Below are 20,178 nucleotides of genomic sequence, written 5' to 3' on the forward strand. Positions count from 1 at the left end.
ATTCCATTTAAATATCTAAACGTTACTGTGTAGAAGAAAAACATAAAACGTTTAAATATCAATCTGCACATGTGAGGGACATTGGTTGTGCTAATCTTTGTTCGCTCCTTTTATCTTGAGTATAACTGCAAAAAACTTCATGAAGCACATACAAAAGACCTAAACTGGAAGTAATGCAATCTGTTCTACAGAATGCGGAAGTAAGTTGTGCATAGAGCCTATGAGGTCCGGCAACTGTCTGGTTACTGACATTCTTCAAAATATCTTCCTTTGCGTTCAGAGGAAGAAATTCATACAGGTTTGAAACAACTTGAGGGTAAAAACTGACAGTTGAAGAGTAAATGACAGAATTAAAATTTAAGTGAACTATTCCTTTAACATACATTGTTGTTAAAGAGTAACTAAACACTTAACCAATTTTTTTAGTTAATAATCTGTAAGAATGGATCTTTATTAATACCAGTCATTGATTCGAGTAACTTTTTTGGCATTTGTTTATAAAGTGTTCTATTTCTACAATATATGGTGTAAAAACGTCTTAATGCTGCCCTCTTCAGGTTGAACGGTGGCGACTGCAGTTGAATTTTCCTACTGAATGTTTGCGGTAGTACGTGACACAGCGGTTGTTGGTGACGTAGGCAAGTTCCATACAAAGAGATGCGTCTCAGGTGCACGCCCACCTCCGCTGGGCTCTGCCCACTTTTCCAGCATTTTTCAAATATTGCCAGTGGGTGGAGTCAGGCTCTGACCAGGGGTTTAGTTACCCTTTAAAGGTGCATTGCGCAAGTTTTTGCAGAACTACACCCCCTCTGGCGACAAGCGAAACTGCAACCAGAGGTGTGCACGCTCATGGACCACAAACACACACGCTTGCATGAGTTGTTCATAACCAAAGGAGCATCAGCCGCACAAATCTTTTGTTACAGTCATAATTTCTTCAGAGGTAATAAAGTTATAAATCTGCAAGTCATTTTAAATATATGAAAGGAAAGGCATTTGAGTAAATTACACACTTATGCGTGTGTGAGGGGGAAACGGGGGAAGTAGAAACTTTGTTTCCATCTATCTCCATGTTGAACTGTTTTATGTGCTTTATTGTATTATTATGGAAACACGCTCATGAACATTATAAGTTAATACATTGTATAGGACCCGTTTGAGCCCTAGAGCAGACCGGAGATCTCTCCATTTGTTGAAAGCCTTCCCGATGTTGACACTTCTTATTCCGACGCCTGGCAATAGACAGAAGTTTTATTTTCTTTGTCTTACGTGGAGTTTGCGTTGGGGTTTAGAATGAACTACAAGCCGGTCTCTTTAAATCCATCTTCTACTTTTGTAGAAAGTTGACTAAAGTTTTGTCGCTTGAGTTGTCTTCGCTGGAACGGAGAATGGCGAAAATACACAAACCTCAAACTCCGTCCCGAATCCCTCTTATTTATTTTAGTGTACAGGATTATAGAGGCAATCGCAGTGATCAGAGAAGGGCTCATTCAGCCCATCAGGCAATTGTTTAAGCATGTATGGGTTAGAAAAATGGGTATTTTTAACATGAAATGTTGCATAATGCACCTTTAAGAAAAGTGAAATAACCCCTGTGGATTTATTTGAAGCCTTCCATCATCCTAGTATTATTTCTTTCAGTGATCAGTATAGAACGATACTGAATTCAGTGATCCTGATCGGAGCACCCTTACATACAGTTTGTGGGGATCTTTGACTAACCGTCTCTAGTGAGCCCTAGTGGACCACTTTAACCACTCATGTGTCTGTCATGTGTGTTGGCAGCTGCACATACCTTGGGCAGATTCTCTTTGTATTGACATTGCTTAAAAGCGTCGCCGTAGTAATCTGCTGCCTGGTTGGCGAGTTTAGCGACAATGGCGTCCTTCATCTTATCTGCGAGATGAAACAGAGGACAATTAAAATTGTGTCAACTCAAAGCAGAAAAATGCACAGATATAAACACAGATAAACGCACCAGCAGTGGCCTTGAGAACGAAGACCTCCTGTGCCTGGCTGAGCATGATCTGACTGAGCGTGCCCACCGTCTCGGGGGAGATGTCCATGGTGGGCTCTCGATTCAGTGCAGACAGCACAGTGTCCTTTATATGAGCAAATGCACCACTCGCCAGCTGGAAAGAGACGCAGATGCTGGTAACATTTTCTCTCTCTCTCGATTGTCTGTGTTGGAGGATTTAAGGTAAAACTCAAACCTGGTAGAACTTGGCGGCAGTCTTAAGTCCTTCGTCATTGTCGAGATTCTGCTCAGAAGCAATCTGACTCGCCAGCGCACCGACATTAAACAACACGCACGTCTTCTCATAGCCCACACTTGCCAATGCTGAAACACAAAAACAGGATAAACCACACAAAGGTCTTTTATGCAAACCTTTTCATTCCTTTTTATTAAAAGGGTCCAATTATGTTTATTAAAATTTTTAACTTTCATTAGTGTGTAATGTTGCTGTTTAAGCATGAAAAAGCTCTGCAAAGGTACAAACACAAAGTCACTCAGAGTGACTTATTCTCTATATCAGCGTCACTGTTTCTGAACTCCCTGAAACGCCTCCATTGTAGTCTTGAGTTTTCTTCCGGGAACAAACACGTCACAATATTCCTCATTTAAATAATTCCTGCCTAAAGCATACACTAAATAAAGGGGAGAGGACTGGTTGAGTTAGTTAGTAGTAGTGTGTTGAAACTGGTGGTTATGGTAAAAGGGCTGGACATTTCCCAAACACGCTCAAAGCAGTTGACCAATTACAACACACTGATCCAGCTGACCAATCAGAGCTCATTGAGCTTTTCAGAAGGAGGGGCTTCATAAGCCCCTTTCACACAGCGCGTTGATTCCGGGAAATTGCCAGAACGCCTTCTGTGTCAACGCAAACACGACCCGGGATTGATACCGGCATCGATGCCGGGTTGGGGACCTAGTAACATTGCCAGGATCAGACCCGGAACGCGTGCTGTGTGAACAAAAGCCAGGACCAATGCCGTAAGGGGTGTGTCATAGTGATGACGCTCGTGCCATCGCGCGACTCTGTTGTTCTTAGAAAAAAAGTTTGTGTTCGTCATCAACAAAGAAAAGACGCACAAATGTCTGCAAACTGGAACGAAGCAGAGACCAGGAGCTCCTCACTATCCGCGCTGAAGCTGAGATCGTTCACCAGCTTTGTGGAACGGTATGAGCGTGTTCATGTTTTCGACGCGTGCGTAACACGTCTCATCCTGACGTCATGAGTCTTTCCGGGATCTTTACGGGTTGTGTGTGAACGCACTCACAGATCCCAGCAAATCACTGGCAGTGTGAATGAACCGAAATCAAACAATCCAGGGAAAAATGCCGGGTCACATTATCCGTGTATTTTCCGGAATCTCTGTGTGAAAGGGGCTATAGAGACAAGAACTAAACAGAGCTTCACTGACAGACTGAACTTAAGCTAGTCATGGAGATATCATTATTTATGTGCAAACATCAATAAGCTTTTTATGTTAATAAGGGATTCCAAGCTGTGCTGCCCTTCCTTTTTACTGGATTAGGTGCCTGACTCCATTTCTAACGGGTCCAGTTTTCTTAAATACGGATGATATACTGTATATATGATATTTATTGATGCATGCTCTAACAGAAACATTACCATATAATAAACGCTAGGTTACATAAAATTTCTGTTATATCTGAATCTTCCAATAGCTTAAATGTCTTGAAAAGAATTTACCTCTAAGGCACTTTAGCCATGCAATCGAAAGTACAAATTATTTTCACCTGGCATGGATTTGTTTGTGTGCATATGGGGTTTCTGAAATCACATAAAAATACTCACCAAGCTTTACTGATCCTCCAAAAAGTGATCCTTTATCAAAAGCATCTTTCCAAGTGAATGTCAGACACAACTGGAAAAAAACAAAACATTAGTAATTTGCTCAAATGACCCAAAAATATAATCAACTTTAGTCATTTATAAAAAAAAAAAAACAGTGATTGTGAATTTATAAGTGATACCTCTGGAAAAGGAAATTTGGGTTCGATTGCACAGAGCTGATCATAATATCTAGAGGGGAGAGACACAATGAGAAAAGAAAGGGTTGAGACAAACTTTTTTTTTTTTTTAAATTGCAAGAATGTTTCACAAATAAGTGCAAAGTAACAGCAAGTAATATTGAATCAAACAAGACTGAAATTGTACTTTCTTGTTAAAACATACTCCAATAGTCTGTTTTAATTTCAACAGTGAATAGTTTAGCCATGACAGTATTCTCATGTGACCGTGTCAGTCTGAACGCAAGGACCAACTGACTAAGCTGACATTACTCAACTTCTTTGTTACGGAACTAGCTAGTGACACTTATCACAATTACACTTCCTTCATGGAAGGAAAGAGGAGCGTTTCCCCACATATCTGCTCCATTTAAACAAATATACATCTACAACTCCTTGCCCTTCGTCGACACTATTAAAAGAACATGTCTGTGGACTCATGGGGAAATACCTCTTAAGTGTCATCACACAAACCAAACAGCAGTCTAACTAGGAGCTACAAAGCAGGCCATTCATCTGGATCATTTAGCATGGCTACAAAGCAGCAAACAAAAAACGTATTCCTATAGCAACACATGGCTCATTCACATAACAGATGGCGGAAGTTGGCTCCAGCCAGAGTTAACTCAACTACATTTAACCACAAATTGACATGCAGAACGTAACCACGGACTGGAGAAATAAAGTCTAATTTTAAAGTGTTTTTTTAGGTTCATTCTCGTGTTACACAGCACATTTGAGCTTGCGCAAGAGGTTTGTTCTCACACATCAAGAAGGTTCGGTTGAGCTTCTGTTTGTTCGCTGATCAATGTTAAAACGTGAATAAAAGACTAAATTCAATCTGTTCATCATATAAAGCGATAAAGTCTCTTTAGAAAATTTGGACTAAACCACTCAATTCATTTGGATTAGTTTTACGATCTCGTTATGAAGTTTTTTGTAGTGGCAAAGTTGTCAATGGAGGGACAGAAAGCTCTCAGATTTCATCAAAAAGATCTTCATTTGTGTTTCGATGATGAACGGGTACGGAACGACATGAGGGTGAGTAATTAATGACAGAAGTTTATTTTTTTTGGTGAACTTGTTTTTTTTTTATATAGAAAATGTACCATTGGGAAAAAATATATAAAACAAATATATGGCAACACTTTATTTTACAGTGTAAAATGTAATGTTACATTACTGTAGTAAAAACTATAAATTATGCATAATTACATGCAACTAACTTCCTAAGCCTAACCCTATAGTAAGTACATAGTTAATTATTATTACTCAGTAGTTAATTATTTAATTTTGACAACTTCCCAATTAATTTGCAAAAACCTTTCAGTACAGGCAATCCTCAAAAAAAGTTATTTTATGAGTTAAATTATGTGCTGAAAGCATAAGGCAGCAAATCTGATTTATTTATTTTTTTTATAAATCAACTACCATTTCCTGTACTGTTCAAAAGCTCCATTGATCAACTGCTGGTTTACAGGTACAGTATATCTTCTAAAAATAACAACTGTACGTGACTAACACACCTGTATCCACCCCAGTCATTTCAAATATGACGTAATGGAGTCTCGAGGTCGAAGATTAGGGACTCAACTGCTTAAACAACTAGGCGAGTACACTAGAAACAGCTCAAAACGCAGTTTCTGCTTTATTTCAGTTATTTGCGTCGAATTATGCATCATTACATTTACAATGAAAGTTTGACACGGTCAGACGGATTGACACACCTGAGTCACGCAGAACCAGGAAGCCGGTGACGTAACGTTACATAGTTGACGTACGCAGGGACTTTTTATATTCAACTTTAAGATTTTGGGGTGAAATTTATATTAATGCATAAATGTATTTTAGATTATGTAATTTGTCATCTTTTTTCATGTTTTTCACCATTTTAATAACCTTTTTGGGATAACTAGGTCATTTTAATGATCATTGGGTGTGACAAATGAATTTGAAAAGTACAAATATTCTTGGTAGCATCTATCTTAATACAAGTATGCATTATATAAATATATGTAAGATTTTAGAAAGAGTAGCACATCAACCACATTATGTCAAATCCCCCCAAAAATACTGAAAACCACTTATCACGCTAAACAAATATGTGGACTGTAAACACTAAACATGCTACCAACATGCCATACCAACATGAGCAACAACACCAGTTTACGTTTAACATCTATAAGAATGCCAATAAAAACAGACAAGGTCACCAACGGTAGTCATCACTTGGCTAAACTGTTTCTGCTATTAAATGACATACAAACTGATTCATTTAGATAGCTTCATGTAACTTAACTCACACAGCTTTTGATATCCGCTAAAGGAAAATAATCAGCACTTCAGCAAATTACATAGATTAATCAACAATCAAACGTTACGCCATAGGTAGCAGAAATGAACACCCTGAAGTTATCTTGTCAGGCTCTCACCGAAGCAGGATTTCCAGCGAGCTCTCGTGTTTGTCCAGCGGCCTCCCCAGAGCACTTTTGCGGAGCTTGTTGAGCTCTTCCACGGCACGGACATACTCCGCCTGCTCCTCACCGGGAGGATACGTGGCAGTTACAAATTTCAACAACGGTTTCGCTAAGTCCACCTCTGAGGACTTTTTCAACGGGACAGAAATAAAAGTCGCCATTTAGGCCCGCGGGAACGACACAGTTCTTGTGGAAAATGAGAAGACTGCAGACGGACAAAAACAAAGGCTGAGCACTTCCTGGTTCTCTTGACTGCGTCATCGCGTCAGATGTACTGTCAAAGTCACGCATGCGCATTCGAGAGCCGTTCCTGCAGGCTCCAGTAGAAGTACTGAGTAATTTTAATGAAGTACAAGTACTTACTGGGGTTAGGGTAGGATTGGGATTTGATTTAAAGTTAGTTGCATGTAATTATGCCTAATTATTACATTAAATACATTTAACGTGTGTAACAAGGAAACATTAATTGGACAATGTCTCATAAATTAAGAGAAATTCCCTGTTTGATCCACAAAGGAATTCACTGGTTCAAGGCTTTAACTATAGAGGAGAGAGAATAAGTTTACACTGACACATCTTACCCTATCCATTTAGTCATGTGGCCATTATATTTATGGCATATTACATAAAGTTACCTGTAATTCAGAAGCATTGCAAAAGTGATACGTATTTTTTATTGTAAAACATATTTAGGATAAAGCTTATTTTCTACATAGCAAAATGAACTTACCCAACAGGTCTAAAAATACATATTATATATGTTCATTATTTTGCTAAAGATTGACCTTAAATTATTAGATGAAGCATTTTTCCTATAATGATAGCTCAGCCTTTGTTCAACAGAAGTTGCAATTGTCTTTTCTTCCATATTGTGACGCATATATCCTAATGAAACCTTGAGCAAGAAAATAAATGTAGGGCAGGGCTTGATTTTGTCCATGGGGAATTGATTGAATGGTTATGATTGGTTGATCTCACGTGAGTGACAGGTTGCCCCGCCCTCACGCCAGTAAACGCATCATCAGTGAAGAGATTTCGTTGCAAGACTGAGGGGAAGTAATTTTAATTAAAGATTACAAGGGCACATGAATTAAAAAAAGATGTGCACAATTATATTAAACACTACAAATTTTCTATTTGATTTCATGGTGACTTTAAATGCATAATATTACAAAATGGCTGTATTTTGTTGGCAGACATCCTTAACGTATATAAAAAACGTAATGCGAGTATTATTTTAACCTTTCATTTCTCCTTGCCCACAAAAAAGCTATTCAATTTCAAAAGCATTACCCTCTCATTTTTAATTATAGTAAACACTCCAGAGACAATATATGAAAATTATTTTTATTTTGGTACAGGCATTAATTGTGTACATCTCAGCACCCCTATGGAAGAGAGGCTTCTTTAGACAGACAAGTGACGTGAGGGCACCATGATTATCATCACGGAAACACAGAGGACAGTCTGATGATCCACAGCATTTGATCTGAGGAAGAGAACAACGCACCTCTCCATGTGTTCAGACTTTGATCATTTGTTCAACCTGGAAACGTCACACGTACACCAAAAGTCTAAGTGAGCATCCAACGACAGCAAGGAATCAAACGGCGTGACATTTTATTGTGGTTTCAGTGCAGACTTGGCCATTCCTTTTTTAATTTTTTAGTTTTTTGGAGAATTAAAAGGAGTCAACATTCTAACAACCATGCTCCTCTATAAAGTGGCAATCATAAGCACAGTACATGCCAAAGCACAGCTGCCCAATACACGACTACTGAGATCAACAGTCAGTCTCTATTCAAGAAAGAAAGAAAGAAAAATTATTAAAAAAAAAAAAAAAAAGACAAGAAAGGCTGGCTGGTTTAACCAGAGCAGCTGACTGTAAACCATGAGAAAAACACCAGTCAACATCATATTCTAGGCCAAAAAAGGTACAAATTAAAAGAATGTAAAGGCATTAAGGGAAATAATTTATGGAGGCTTGTGATTGTGCTCGTTTATCAATAATCGTGCCAGAAGCTACTATAAAGTGTTAGTTACCAGGCACAGAAAATATAAAGCACAACCATCAATCTAAAAATCCTACAAATCCCATTATTTAATTCTAAACATATGGAACTAGCTGACACTTAATTCATCTGGCTAAGCACAAAGTAAATGCTAAGAAACTAACCGAATACAGTCAACAGAGGAAATGATGGCACCAGAAACGATTGGTCTTGAGCGAGGAAAGGATATCAGCACTGATGAGAGTAGGATACAGCCAAAACTTCTCACAACCTCATGTTAGTACTCGAACTCAAGGAATTATTTCATCCATATAGACAGACATAAAGACGTCCTGCGCATGCCGAAGTCAGGACGCGGTTCCCCACATTTGAACGAGGTCGTCACTATCTACCGAGGGGTTGCGAATGGCGTCTGCAGGCCAGGCCGCAAAACGCTTGACAACTCACAGACAAAAGGCCAACAAACTCAGGTAAGTACTGCACGTTCACACCCAGCAAAGTGAGGACAGATTCTGAGCCGTATCGGCGCCGGATGCTCGGGTTCTTCCACCAATTGAGTAAAAGTGGTCACAGTTCTCTTCCACTTCCTTGAGGTTTCCGCTCACCTCCATCACCTCCCGATTCAACCTTTAAAAACTCACTCGCACACACACTTAAAAGCCCACCGCTTGCACACACTGGCATCAGTTTAAGTGTTTTCAATATGAAACAATTTACACACTGAAGTCAGATTCTAACAGTTAGGAGGCCCTGTCCAACCCCGGCGATCTCTCCGACGTCTGAGACGCGAAGAACGAGAGAGAGATAAGGAAAGGAGGAGAGAGGAGGATGGAGGGAACTCGCTCAATGCTCGAGAGCGGCAGTATGAAGCCTTGTGATGTCTTCGCACTCTCTGCTTCACGTACGGCAGATCTACTTCAGAACGAGGTGAAACCCATCACTGGTGTCATCTGAGGAAGACACAGTCAGAGAGATGATGTGGAGAACAGAAAAAGCAGAGAGGATTTATTTGGGGTTATGAAAAAAATTTTCACCTTGTATTGTGCTGACAATGAAACTGCTCTCATCAAGGAAGTTATAAACCACCTGTAAGAGAAAAAAAAAAAAGGACAAATTTGAGTTACTAAGGTCTTGTTCATGCTAATCATCTGATCTGAACTTCAGAAATGACTGATTCTGTAAGTGATTACATCAGTTTGTTCAAATAATGTAGTCAATATCACTATTGCTTTAGTAATTACTTTTATATTAAAACATAAAACAGTTGGTGTCAATGTTAAAGGAGAAGTCGGGTCAATTTTAACATTGAGATCATTTTTTTGTACATTTGAAGTGCTGTCAGCACAGACAAAAACGACAAAAATCGGTGTAGCCTACACCGTGTTATCGTCTTTTTAAAATTCGCACCCTATTGACTTCAATGGGGGATGTTCTAAACCTGCTTTTAGGCTCCTTGGGTGCTTTCACACCTGCCTAATTTAGTTCGGTTAAATTGCACTAGAGTTTGTTTTCCCCCATGGTGCGGTTCGTTTGGGCAGGTGTGAAGGCAGCAATCGCACTCGGGTGCGCACCAAAAGCTGACCAAACAAGCATACCGAGACTCCCTCAAAGAGGTGTTTTTTTTTAATACATAATATTTTTTTCTTAAATATACATGCATGTGTGTGTATTTATATATATATATATATACAAAATAATTATCCACAGTGCACCCACATATATTATGTAAACACAAACTTTTATTTTGGATGCAATTAATCGTTTGACAGCCCTAATATATACACATATGTTCACAATCAATTTATATTGCTGTAGTCCGTTTTAACAGTACATGATGTAACCATTCATTAGACAAATCTGCCACATGATGTTTCTCACCGACATGTCCCATTCATGGCAAAAGATAACAGCACAAAAAAGCCCACAATGAAGTGTGTTTTATCTGTGGCATGATGCAAAACATTATTCAAATGAGCAGCCATGGTTGGCCAGCTTACGCGCGGCACATGATAACAGGGAAGAGATTGTTTCAAGTGTGTGCTTACCTGGTCACTGAGTAGAATGTGTATCCCTGTGGGCCCCTGTTTGTAGACTTGGTTGATGTGGACCATCGGAAGCGACAAGACACTGGAGATCTTCTTAGTGAGTTCACAAGCGGTCATCTCCTCAAGGTAAAGCGCATGGTAAACTAAAACACAGACACACTTTAAAACAAGTCCAATGATGGAGGATTGAACATTTCACAGTACAACGCCTAAATTAAAACATACTACATCTGCAGACCCAAAAGCATACAGGAAGATTTTGACCTAATTCATAAAAGACAAACAGGATTAATAACTTTATTTTAAGTGTCCTTGTTTTAGTGTAATTTTACATTTAAGTACTACTGAGTAATATTCAACAAAATGTACTTATTATAGGGTTATAATTAGGGTGTAAGATAGTTGCATGTAATTATGCATAATTTACTGTAATTACTCTATTAACTACATGTAACGTGTCACAAGAAAACTAAAATAAAGTGTTACAGAGTAGGGTTTGGTTGCTTATAATTATGCACAATTAACTGTTACTCTAACTACAGTAAATGCATATCCCGTGTCTTGAAGAGTGAAGACACTGTAAAATAGTCAACTTTAAACCCAACTTCACATTAGGCTGTGATGCGCTGTGTGATAAAGCAGTAAAAAAAGTATTTTTCCAACCAACAAAACAACCACACACATATTTTAGACTTCAGTGACCTTCTTTTCTTGGTAAATGAGTTTGGGCTCTGACCCGAGAGGTTAAACCACATCAGTTATTAGAAGTGGCTATAGAGAGAACCGTGTCGGGTTTGAGTTGTGGTGGTGTTGTCAATCACATTTATTTATATAGTGCTTTATACAATCCATTATATGTTTATTGTTGCTTGCTGGGTCAAATTTCAGTTGTTATGGTTTTGTGTTTTAGAGAGCAGCATGAGGAAGATGTTTTTCTCAATGTGGCTTTTGCTGTATCTTTATCTCATAAGCTGCTGTTTAATAGTTTGGGACTGGTGATATTTTTACATGTTAATGAAAGCTTAAATGCTCACCAGTTCACTGATTATGCTTATTGTGCATTTATTTAATTAAAACTACAATATTGTGAAATAGTTTTAGAATTTTAAATAACTTTTGAATGGATTTTAAAATGTAATTTATTCCTGTGAATTTTCAGCATCATTACTCCAGTCTTCAGTGTCATCCTGAAGATCCCTCAGAACGATGATGATTTGCTGCTTAAACAATTCTGAATATCAATATTTTTTCATGCTGCAACATTTTTGTTGAAACTGGCTTTTTTCTTTCAGGAGTCTTTAATGAGTAGAAAGTTCAAAAGAAAAGCATTTGTTTGATATACACTAGCGGTCAAAAATTTTAGATCGGTAAGATTTTTTATGTTTACATATTTTTAAAAAAAAAAATACTAAAAAAAAAAAAAAGTAATATTGTGAAATATTATTACAATTTAAATAGCGGTTTTCTATGTGAATATAAAGTGAAGTGTTATTTATTCCTGTGACCAAAGCTGAATTTACAGCATCATTACTCCAGTCTTCAGTGTCACAAGATCCTACAGAAATCATTATAATATGATGCACAAGAAACATTTATGATTATTATTGAAAACAGTTTTTTTACATTTTTATTTCAGGATTTTTTGATGAATAGAAAGTTCAAAAGAACAGAATTGATCTGAAATGGAAAGCTTTTGTAACATAAATCACTACCATTCAAAAGTTTGGGGTCAGTAAGAATTTATTTTTTATTTTTGGGGGAAAGAAATTAGAAAATACTTCTATTCATCAAGGATGAGTTAAATTTATGAAAAAAAAAGTTACAGTAAAGACATTTATAATGTTAGAAAATATTATATTTTAAATAAATGCTGTTTTTTTTAACTTTCTATTCATCAGAATTTGGGGGGGGGGGGTGGTACACGACTGTTTTCAACATTGAAAATAATAATTTGTTTTTTGAGCATAAAATCAGCATATTAGAATTATTTCTGAAGGATCATGTGACGCTGAAAACTGATGTGCAATCAGCAACAGTAATGAAGTTGAAAATTCAGCTTTCAAATTACATTTTAAAATATATTAAAATAGAAAACAGTCATTTTAAATTGTCATAATATTTCACAATATTACTGTTTTTCATTTTTTTTTTATCAAATAAAGCAGCCTTGGTGAGCAGAAGAGACATTTAAAAACATAAAAAATCTTACTGATCTATAACGTTTGACCGGTAGTGTATATTTATTGTAATTTAATGCATCCTTGCTGCTTAATAAAAAATGCTAGTTGGTCTCATGTCTGACCAACAATTTTGAAACGGTTTAAATACAGTAATATAATTATGCTCAAGTAATCATTAATCATTAGAATAAGGTTAATTAATATGAATGCCATTTTATGTCACTAATGTAAAAACAAAACCCTGTGAAATTTAATTTAGTCATTCGGCTTATGGTTTATAGTGCATCCGGAAAAAGTGAACATGTCGGTTCGTCAATAATAGTAGTTTTCTCTGTCAATAATAATTATGATATATCAAGCAATTCTGTGTTGCTGAATGATGCTGCTGCACTGCATGATTGTTGTTGCAAAACAACAGATGCTCCGTGATAGTGGTATGTTAGGAACGCATGTGCAAGTTTCCACGATTGATATTTCTATACCAGGTATCGATGTGGGACTGCTATGTTCGCCGTTTTTGCTGCGGCCACGTTTCTCCAGCAGAGGGCTCTCGCTCAGAGACGACTCCAGAGACACGTACACCGTGAGTCTAGGACGCACTGCTCTGTACAGGGACACAAACGCACATAATGTGAACAGAATTCTTTAGTTCACTCTTTCGAAGTGTATTAAAAAAAAAAAAAACAGAACTTATATTTAACATCACTCTTTTTATCCTACCGTGCTTTAAGTGCATTGTAGAGTCTGATTCCATCGGCCGCACCACAAATTTGGACTAAATCGTCACGAGTTAATTTCAGTAGATCAGAACCTAAGATGGGAAAACACTAATTGGTCTCATTATTGACTACTTTTAGTTTAATATTGTGTCTATTAGGGCTGGGTATCGTTAAAGATTTCCTAGATTACATTCTGATTCAGAAATCCTCTATGCCACTAAATTTAGATTCAGTCTGATTTTATATTTATCTTCTATGGTCATTTTACTTATATTTGAAAGAGACTTATGTATACATGCAGGTGTTTCAGACTAATTCTAACTGGTCACTATTTTTACCCAGACCTAGTGTAGTATAACTTTTGCACTAAAAACTGGTCATGTGCATGTGTGCATACCTGAGAAATGGGTGAAAATGCGAGTGTACGAGTTGAATCTGTTCTTAAGGAGCCACTTCTGTGCATCTTGTATAGAGGATGTAGGACTCAGGGACTGCAGAATTGTCAAAGACTGAATTATTTTAATTTAAACCTGCAATTGCAACTTAAGGTGCAGTTAGTAAAAATATGACATACAAACATATACTAACCTCCACAGACACGGGGCTACCAGCATCCCCTTGGTGGTTAGGTGAAGATGACTCACTAAAAACAAAGGTAAAAGCGTTAGACAATGCATAGCTGTGGTTCACGGCGCACAGATGCTGTATGAGTAGGGTTGGGAACCGAGAACCGATTCTTTTCCAGAACCGGTTGTGTTTTTGAAAAAATACCGGAACCGTGCAAAATTCCTAAGTTTCGGTTCCGAAAACGGTTCTGATGCCGATGCGAAATCATCATGTGGGCGAAGTGCTGGGAGTAGATGATCCTTTAGCGTCTCACCTCAAGACGCAGAGAGAGAGTAGAGCTGCATGATTATCTTTAAAAGATTTCGATTTAAACACCAAACTATTACGCCGTCTAATTCCTAAATGACAAAAACTTCACCGCTGAAGTTGCGATTTGCTCTCACACGCGCTGCATTTGTCACACACAGATACGCGCGCCGACCGCAGAGTCACTCTCTAGCCTACATTCAAATCAGTTTGCGCTGAGAGAGAGCAGTTGTCGATATGAAACTGCTTTACAATCACACAGTATCAATATTTATGTGTTTCACATATTCAAATGATTACCGTTACAGAATTAGTGAGATTATAGTTTGAGTAAACTTTGACAGTAGTGGTCAAAACAGATGCAGTCCATATCTTTTTTGTGTTCAGAATTTACAAAATATATACAATGAGCGAGTGCATCATAATGTTTTTTTTTCAAACCTTGTTTTTGTCTTATCTTGAACCACTACGTAAAGCCTGTAATAAGCGTTAATACTCGGACTTCTTGTTTAGACTGGCCGGAGACTGCGGAGTAGCCCAATGCCTTCGTGATTCGTCATCGACATAAACAAAGAGAAGTAGCTCCGGCAACAATGTTCTTCCGCAAGACGCATGCAGTTCTGTTTATTAACTGCTAGAGCGCCGATTTATCCAGTAATGAAATAAGTAAAGTCTTTATGAATCAATCATTCAAACCGTTTAAAAAAAAATAATCTGTTCTATACACATCTTACATGTGTGTTAAAGCATATTCTACTCCTTCTGAGAGGGTATTCTTCACTGTTGGAGATACAATAAAGGAGAGGTCCTAAATTATTTTAGAGAATGCAGAATTTTTTAATTTCCTTTTTAAATATATATACACACACATATATATATATATATATATATATAATTTTTTGCAAAGATTGCTTAACAATATGTTGAGTTTGTTTACATTACCAGTCTGTTAAACTAATTTTTCAAGTACTATAAGAAATAAACACAAAAAGGATTGTGGATTTTTCTCTTACTAATAATTTTAATTGAATGGGAACCGGAACCGGAATCGTTCGGCGGAACCGGAATCGGAACCGGAAAATTTCTTACGATTCCCAACCCTATGTATGAGTGTCACCTGTCAGGTACTGTGCTGCTAGTAGTGCTGTAGGAGTTTGTGCTGGAGGTGAAGGTCGGTGTAGCTGCTGTGATGGGGTTGACGTACGCATTATCTGGCCATGGTGAACACTGCAGTGGGAGAAGGAGAGACGTGACGAGTCAAAAGTGAACCTAAATAAAAGTTTTAGTGTTGATGTCAGACTAATGCAAGTTCCCCTGACAAAAGAGTGTTCTAGTTGACTGACGGTTTCATTTCCCCTTTAAATGAATGACCACCAATCAAGTTTACATGATTTACAAGATGGATTTCCACTATAATCAAAAATTATATAACTTATAATTATATATAAATTATATAAACATATGGGCTATGTGCACAACCATAGTTTTGCAGAAGTCGGCGTATCAGTTTCCGGTCTACGACTGGTCATCCGCATCCACTAATAAACAAACAAGATGAGTGCTGCTGTTGTACGAAAAAAAGAGTTCTTAAACACATCTAAGTTTCTAAGAACTGTTGGTGGATCTAACGTCCGTTTCACACCCGTTTGCAGTGTGTGTTGCGGTGCAGGAGCGTGCTGTTAGTGCGTTCACATATGCGTTTGCACAGTGAATAACTGATCCACGGCTGTACAACAAACACATACTTAATATTTTTATTATTTTTTGCGCGTCGCCCAAAATGTCTTTTTTGTGCAGCCACTGCGCACAAAGGTTGGTGTTTATCAGGAAGCAGTAGAAGCACAAATGGCTGTTAGTGACTTGAAGTCGAGCAAAGTGCCGCACAGCAGTCTCCTACGCACCATGTAAACAGGTTAGGGCTTTCACTTTTCACTGATGTCGTACGTATAACAGCAGCACAGCGATCGTTTCCACGCCGAATCTATTTCTGCTGTGCTGCAAACGCTGGTGGTAAAAATGATAAATATTGACCTGAAAATGTAGTAATTTCACCATAAATGCGTTTAATTAAATAAAATGTAGTAATCTCACCATAAATGCACATTTAATCAAGGAAAGCTACAATTTACTTCAACCAGGCGACAGAATGAACTCGTCTCGATCGTGGAGGTGGAAAAATAAGTTGTGACATGCAAGATCTATTGTTTTAAAATTAAAATGCAAAAGAAAAGGCAAGTCGGCAGCTTTTGTCAATTTCAAGTTTTAATTTAAATTATTTGCGATTTTAATATAGGAAATATTTGACCACTTGCTTGAGCAACTTGTAATGCATAATATAGCCCTAACTTACATTGTTTAAATTGTGTTTAAATGTGCATACAAAGAATCGCAATGCTGACAACATGTTGTTTTTAAAAATAAGTTGCAACATAACTTCTGGACTTTAAATAAAAATATTAAGTATGTGTTTGTTGTACAGCCGCGGATCAGTTATTCACTGTGCAAACGCATCATAATATGTGAACGCACTAACAGCACGCTCCTGCACCGCAACACACACTGCAAACGGGTGTGAAACGGACGTTAGATCCACTACAGTTCTTAGAAACTTAGATGTGTTTAAGAATTCTTTTTCGTACAACAGCAGCACTCATCTTGTTTGTTTATTAGTGGATGCGGGTGACCAGTTGTAGACCGGAAACTGATACGCCGACTTCTGACAAAAGCGGAAGTTCGAAACTACGGTTGTGCACATAGCCTACAAAAGAAAAAAAGAAAAAAACTTTATATCTTTCGCCACCAGGGCGCCGCCATTGTGCAGTATTCTAACATGTGACGTCACGGGGTTGGTTGGCTTCAGTTTAACAGGCTCTGGGCAATGAATATCCCGACATCAAACTGTGTTTACACCAGTGTTTTGTCCATCGAAAGTGTGCCTTCACTTTAATTGAGTGTCAGCAGCGCAGCAAAAATAGACTCTCCACTGAAACCTCCGCTTCAGTGCTGCTGCTGTCTGTGGTGTGAAACGGCCGTTAGGCTACTACATACATGTTTCAAATGGTCAAAGAATGTTTGCACATCACCTTTTTGTGGTCATCCTTTACCCTCTCGATATATGATCCTACACTTTGGATTTCTTGCCCGACACAATTACCACATTACGGACTGCGTATTGGAGTTTTTGGAGTATAGACCATTTCACAAGATGTAAACAACACTGGTCCAGAAGCACTTCCTGTTTCAGTTTGTAACTGTTTTCTTTATTTCACATGTAATGAAAACATCTTAAAGATGTTTGTTTAACTTTTTGATTCAGTTTTAAATGTTCTGTTGGTTGTATTTTATCCCAGCTTTTATGTAGTGTTAAAAAAACTGAAACAGGAAGTGCTTCTGGACCAGTGTTGTTTACATCTTGTGAAATGGTCTATATTATCAACAAACGTTTGGTGGACTATTAGGGGGCAGTTCTAGACCTGACACACACTGATGAAGACCGATCTACAAACAAATATGGACAAAGGTTTGGAGTCTGGAATGAGTGAACTAAACACAGAAGAGGAGAGTGGGCGCTTACACTTCCTCTCTTGCTTTTGGCGATGGAATCTCCACAGTCTGCAGGAAGTGTCCGCTTGCTAGATTTCTTTAGCTCATGTTCCACAGCCTCCTCAATCACCGGCTCCAATCGAGTCTACGCAAACAAGTGAACACATCAGTCAAACAGACACGCATGTACATTTGAATCAAGTTAAAGGAGCACAAAGTCCTTTAACTAATACCCCATTAAAAAAAAAACTTGTTTTGGTGTCCTTGCTACTGAAAAAGGAAGTTTAAGAAAAACATTAAAGGGCTCGTCCCTTCTTCTTTTTTTTTTTTAACAGCCGATTAATGCGTCAGCCATGAACCGTGATTTGCTTCTTGCTTGTTACAGAAGGTATAAGCGGTATATAATCTTTCTCTAAAAATGTTTAGATCCTATAGAAATTAATAGTATTTAAACTGTTTGAAATTATGTACTTTGCCACGGTGAGGAAATTCACACACCGGTAAATAAACTAGCATTTACTGTAATTTGCGTGCATTAGCGAGCTGCTAATATGCGCGCTATTGAAATCGCTTTTGAATTCGAATTTGCGATCACGCGGCGGTACTGACCGCACATTTTACCAGATATTTGTCTCAGGATCTGTTACGCACCAAATCCTCAGTCCATCGTGCTGTCAGTCATCTCTTCTTACTCTCATCATGTGAAACCTGACTCCTGCTGCGACGCTGCAGCTTGTGCTGTATATGGAGCAGAGCAGACGCTTTCAGTTTAGAATTGTAATGTCGATTGTCCAACTGAACTAAATTATTTTTATTTCTATAAAAAAGCAAAACGGCAGTGGAGATGGTGTCGGGGTGGGAAAATAGTGTAATCGTTGTACACCGCATAACACCGACTACTGCTGCTAGCCTATTGGACATGAGATGAAGACTCAGCTTATTTTAAGCCTCTGATATTAAACTCGACATAAGGTGATTCCTGCCACATGCTGGGCGTAACATGACCAGCTAAATACTATTAACTTCAGCAACCCCTCATTATCAGACTAAATTAATCACATGACACATCTATGAATAGGCCTTTCCTACGATCGGTAACCGAACACTTTTTTTTTATGCGCAGCTGCATCCATTCCACACCAATAGGTGCCAGAGTAAGATCCAAGATCGCTGTCATTTTATTGTGTAGGAAAACAAACAAGCCAACAGAACATTCCTTAAATATTCTTGCCTCTGACAGAATAGTGGTATCATAAGAGGGTTGATATTTCTCTTTCTCCTGCGGAGTCCTTTTCTCCATCTTCTCTCGGTCCGTTTTTTGTTTTCTGTCCGCTCCCTTTGGCTGTTTATAGCAAGACAATAGAAACACTTTAGTGCACCCTATGTCATATTAATGATTCAAAACAAGCTTTTTAACAACATAAGCATTCAGTTTAGTAAAAATAAGTGGGGTATAAATTCAAACCTGAGGTCTTTAACCAAATATACATTTCCTTGTATTTGATGCATGCTTGCATGCATGTGACGTCACCTTAAAGACTTTGATCTGGCAGCTGGCAGAGTGCAGGTGCTCAGTGTATTCTCCGCTTTCATTTTGTTTGAAGGTGTCGATCTGGATCCGGAACGGAACTCCTTTCTCTCCGCCGTGTTTCCGTGGGGTGAACTCTGTACTGATGCAATGGACCTTCAACGAGAGACGGAAGGAAAGAAAGATAATTAACGTGGAGCATATGATCGCTTCCATGATTCTTGGCATGCATTACACACATGATTTCTGCACAGATTAGGATGCGCCAGATACGGTTTTAATCAACTGGAATGATATTCATATGTTTGAAACTTGATCAGATGCTTCCAAGGTCAAGAGATAAATGTCAGAGTCAGTGGGCCAAATCAGACGCTCTGCAACATGTCTGGGACATTTCGATCATCTTAAACATCCTCACTCTATTGGAAAAACATCTGCATCGCTCCTCTGAGAGAGACAGAATTTCTGGCCAATGAGATTGTGCTTCAGGCATGTTCTATTCTTTAAAGGGATAGTTCACTTTGAAATTAAATTTTGCTATGTTTTAGCTTACCTTGATCCAAGATGTAGGTGTCTTAGATTCTGCAGTATTTTCAATTTTGATATTTTTAGGTCAAACCGTTGTTGTCCGTCAGTCATATTATGGAGGTCTATGGTCACCACCTCAAAGAGCATGCACAGAGAAGTCACGTAACTGTGATTACAAGAGGTAAAAACGATATAAATACTGCTCGTTTTCTCACACAAACCCCCGTTTCG

General features: G+C 38.1%; 2 protein-coding genes and 1 long non-coding RNA gene across 5 annotated transcripts in view; 1 reads left to right on the plus strand and 2 right to left on the minus strand.

The window, feature by feature from the left end:
- Positions 1–6,777, minus strand: part of pdcd6ip (programmed cell death 6 interacting protein) — a 24,756-nt gene extending 17,979 nt beyond the window's left edge. For both annotated transcript variants that reach the window (XM_039680725.2, XM_039680724.2), the window contains exons 1-6: positions 6,475–6,777; positions 4,007–4,055; positions 3,828–3,897; positions 2,214–2,341; positions 1,979–2,132; positions 1,796–1,896 (exon numbers count right to left, since the gene is read on the minus strand). In XM_039680725.2, the coding sequence (XP_039536659.1) occupies positions 1,796–1,896; positions 1,979–2,132; positions 2,214–2,341; positions 3,828–3,897; positions 4,007–4,055; positions 6,475–6,680 (708 nt within the window). In that variant the 5' untranslated portion in view covers positions 6,681–6,777. The remainder of the gene's footprint in view (positions 1–1,795; positions 1,897–1,978; positions 2,133–2,213; positions 2,342–3,827; positions 3,898–4,006; positions 4,056–6,474) is intronic.
- Positions 4,251–8,391, plus strand: LOC148970982 (uncharacterized). The gene is made up of 2 exons (XR_016147418.1): positions 4,251–5,083; positions 7,881–8,391. It is a non-coding gene; the product is annotated as an uncharacterized LOC148970982 (long non-coding RNA).
- The window catches only part of ubp1 (upstream binding protein 1), a 25,186-nt gene continuing 12,860 nt past the window's right edge, over positions 7,853–20,178 (minus strand). The window contains exons 6-16 of one of the 2 annotated variants that reach the window (XM_039680726.2): positions 19,423–19,575; positions 19,123–19,233; positions 17,923–18,036; positions 15,466–15,575; positions 14,064–14,118; positions 13,873–13,984; positions 13,477–13,567; positions 13,239–13,360; positions 10,577–10,719; positions 9,566–9,617; positions 7,853–9,481 (exon numbers count right to left, since the gene is read on the minus strand). In XM_039680726.2, coding sequence (XP_039536660.1) covers positions 9,444–9,481; positions 9,566–9,617; positions 10,577–10,719; positions 13,239–13,360; positions 13,477–13,567; positions 13,873–13,984; positions 14,064–14,118; positions 15,466–15,575; positions 17,923–18,036; positions 19,123–19,233; positions 19,423–19,575 — 1,101 coding nt within the window. In that variant the 3' untranslated portion in view covers positions 7,853–9,443. The remainder of the gene's footprint in view (positions 9,482–9,565; positions 9,618–10,576; positions 10,720–13,238; positions 13,361–13,476; positions 13,568–13,872; positions 13,985–14,063; positions 14,119–15,465; positions 15,576–17,922; positions 18,037–19,122; positions 19,234–19,422; positions 19,576–20,178) is intronic. The other variant, XM_039680727.2, reaches the window with a different exon arrangement.

Source organism: Pimephales promelas, chromosome 18 (assembly GCF_988280905.1).
Source record: "Pimephales promelas chromosome 18, fPimPro1.hap1.1, whole genome shotgun sequence".
Lineage (NCBI taxonomy): Eukaryota > Metazoa > Chordata > Actinopteri > Cypriniformes > Leuciscidae > Pimephales > Pimephales promelas.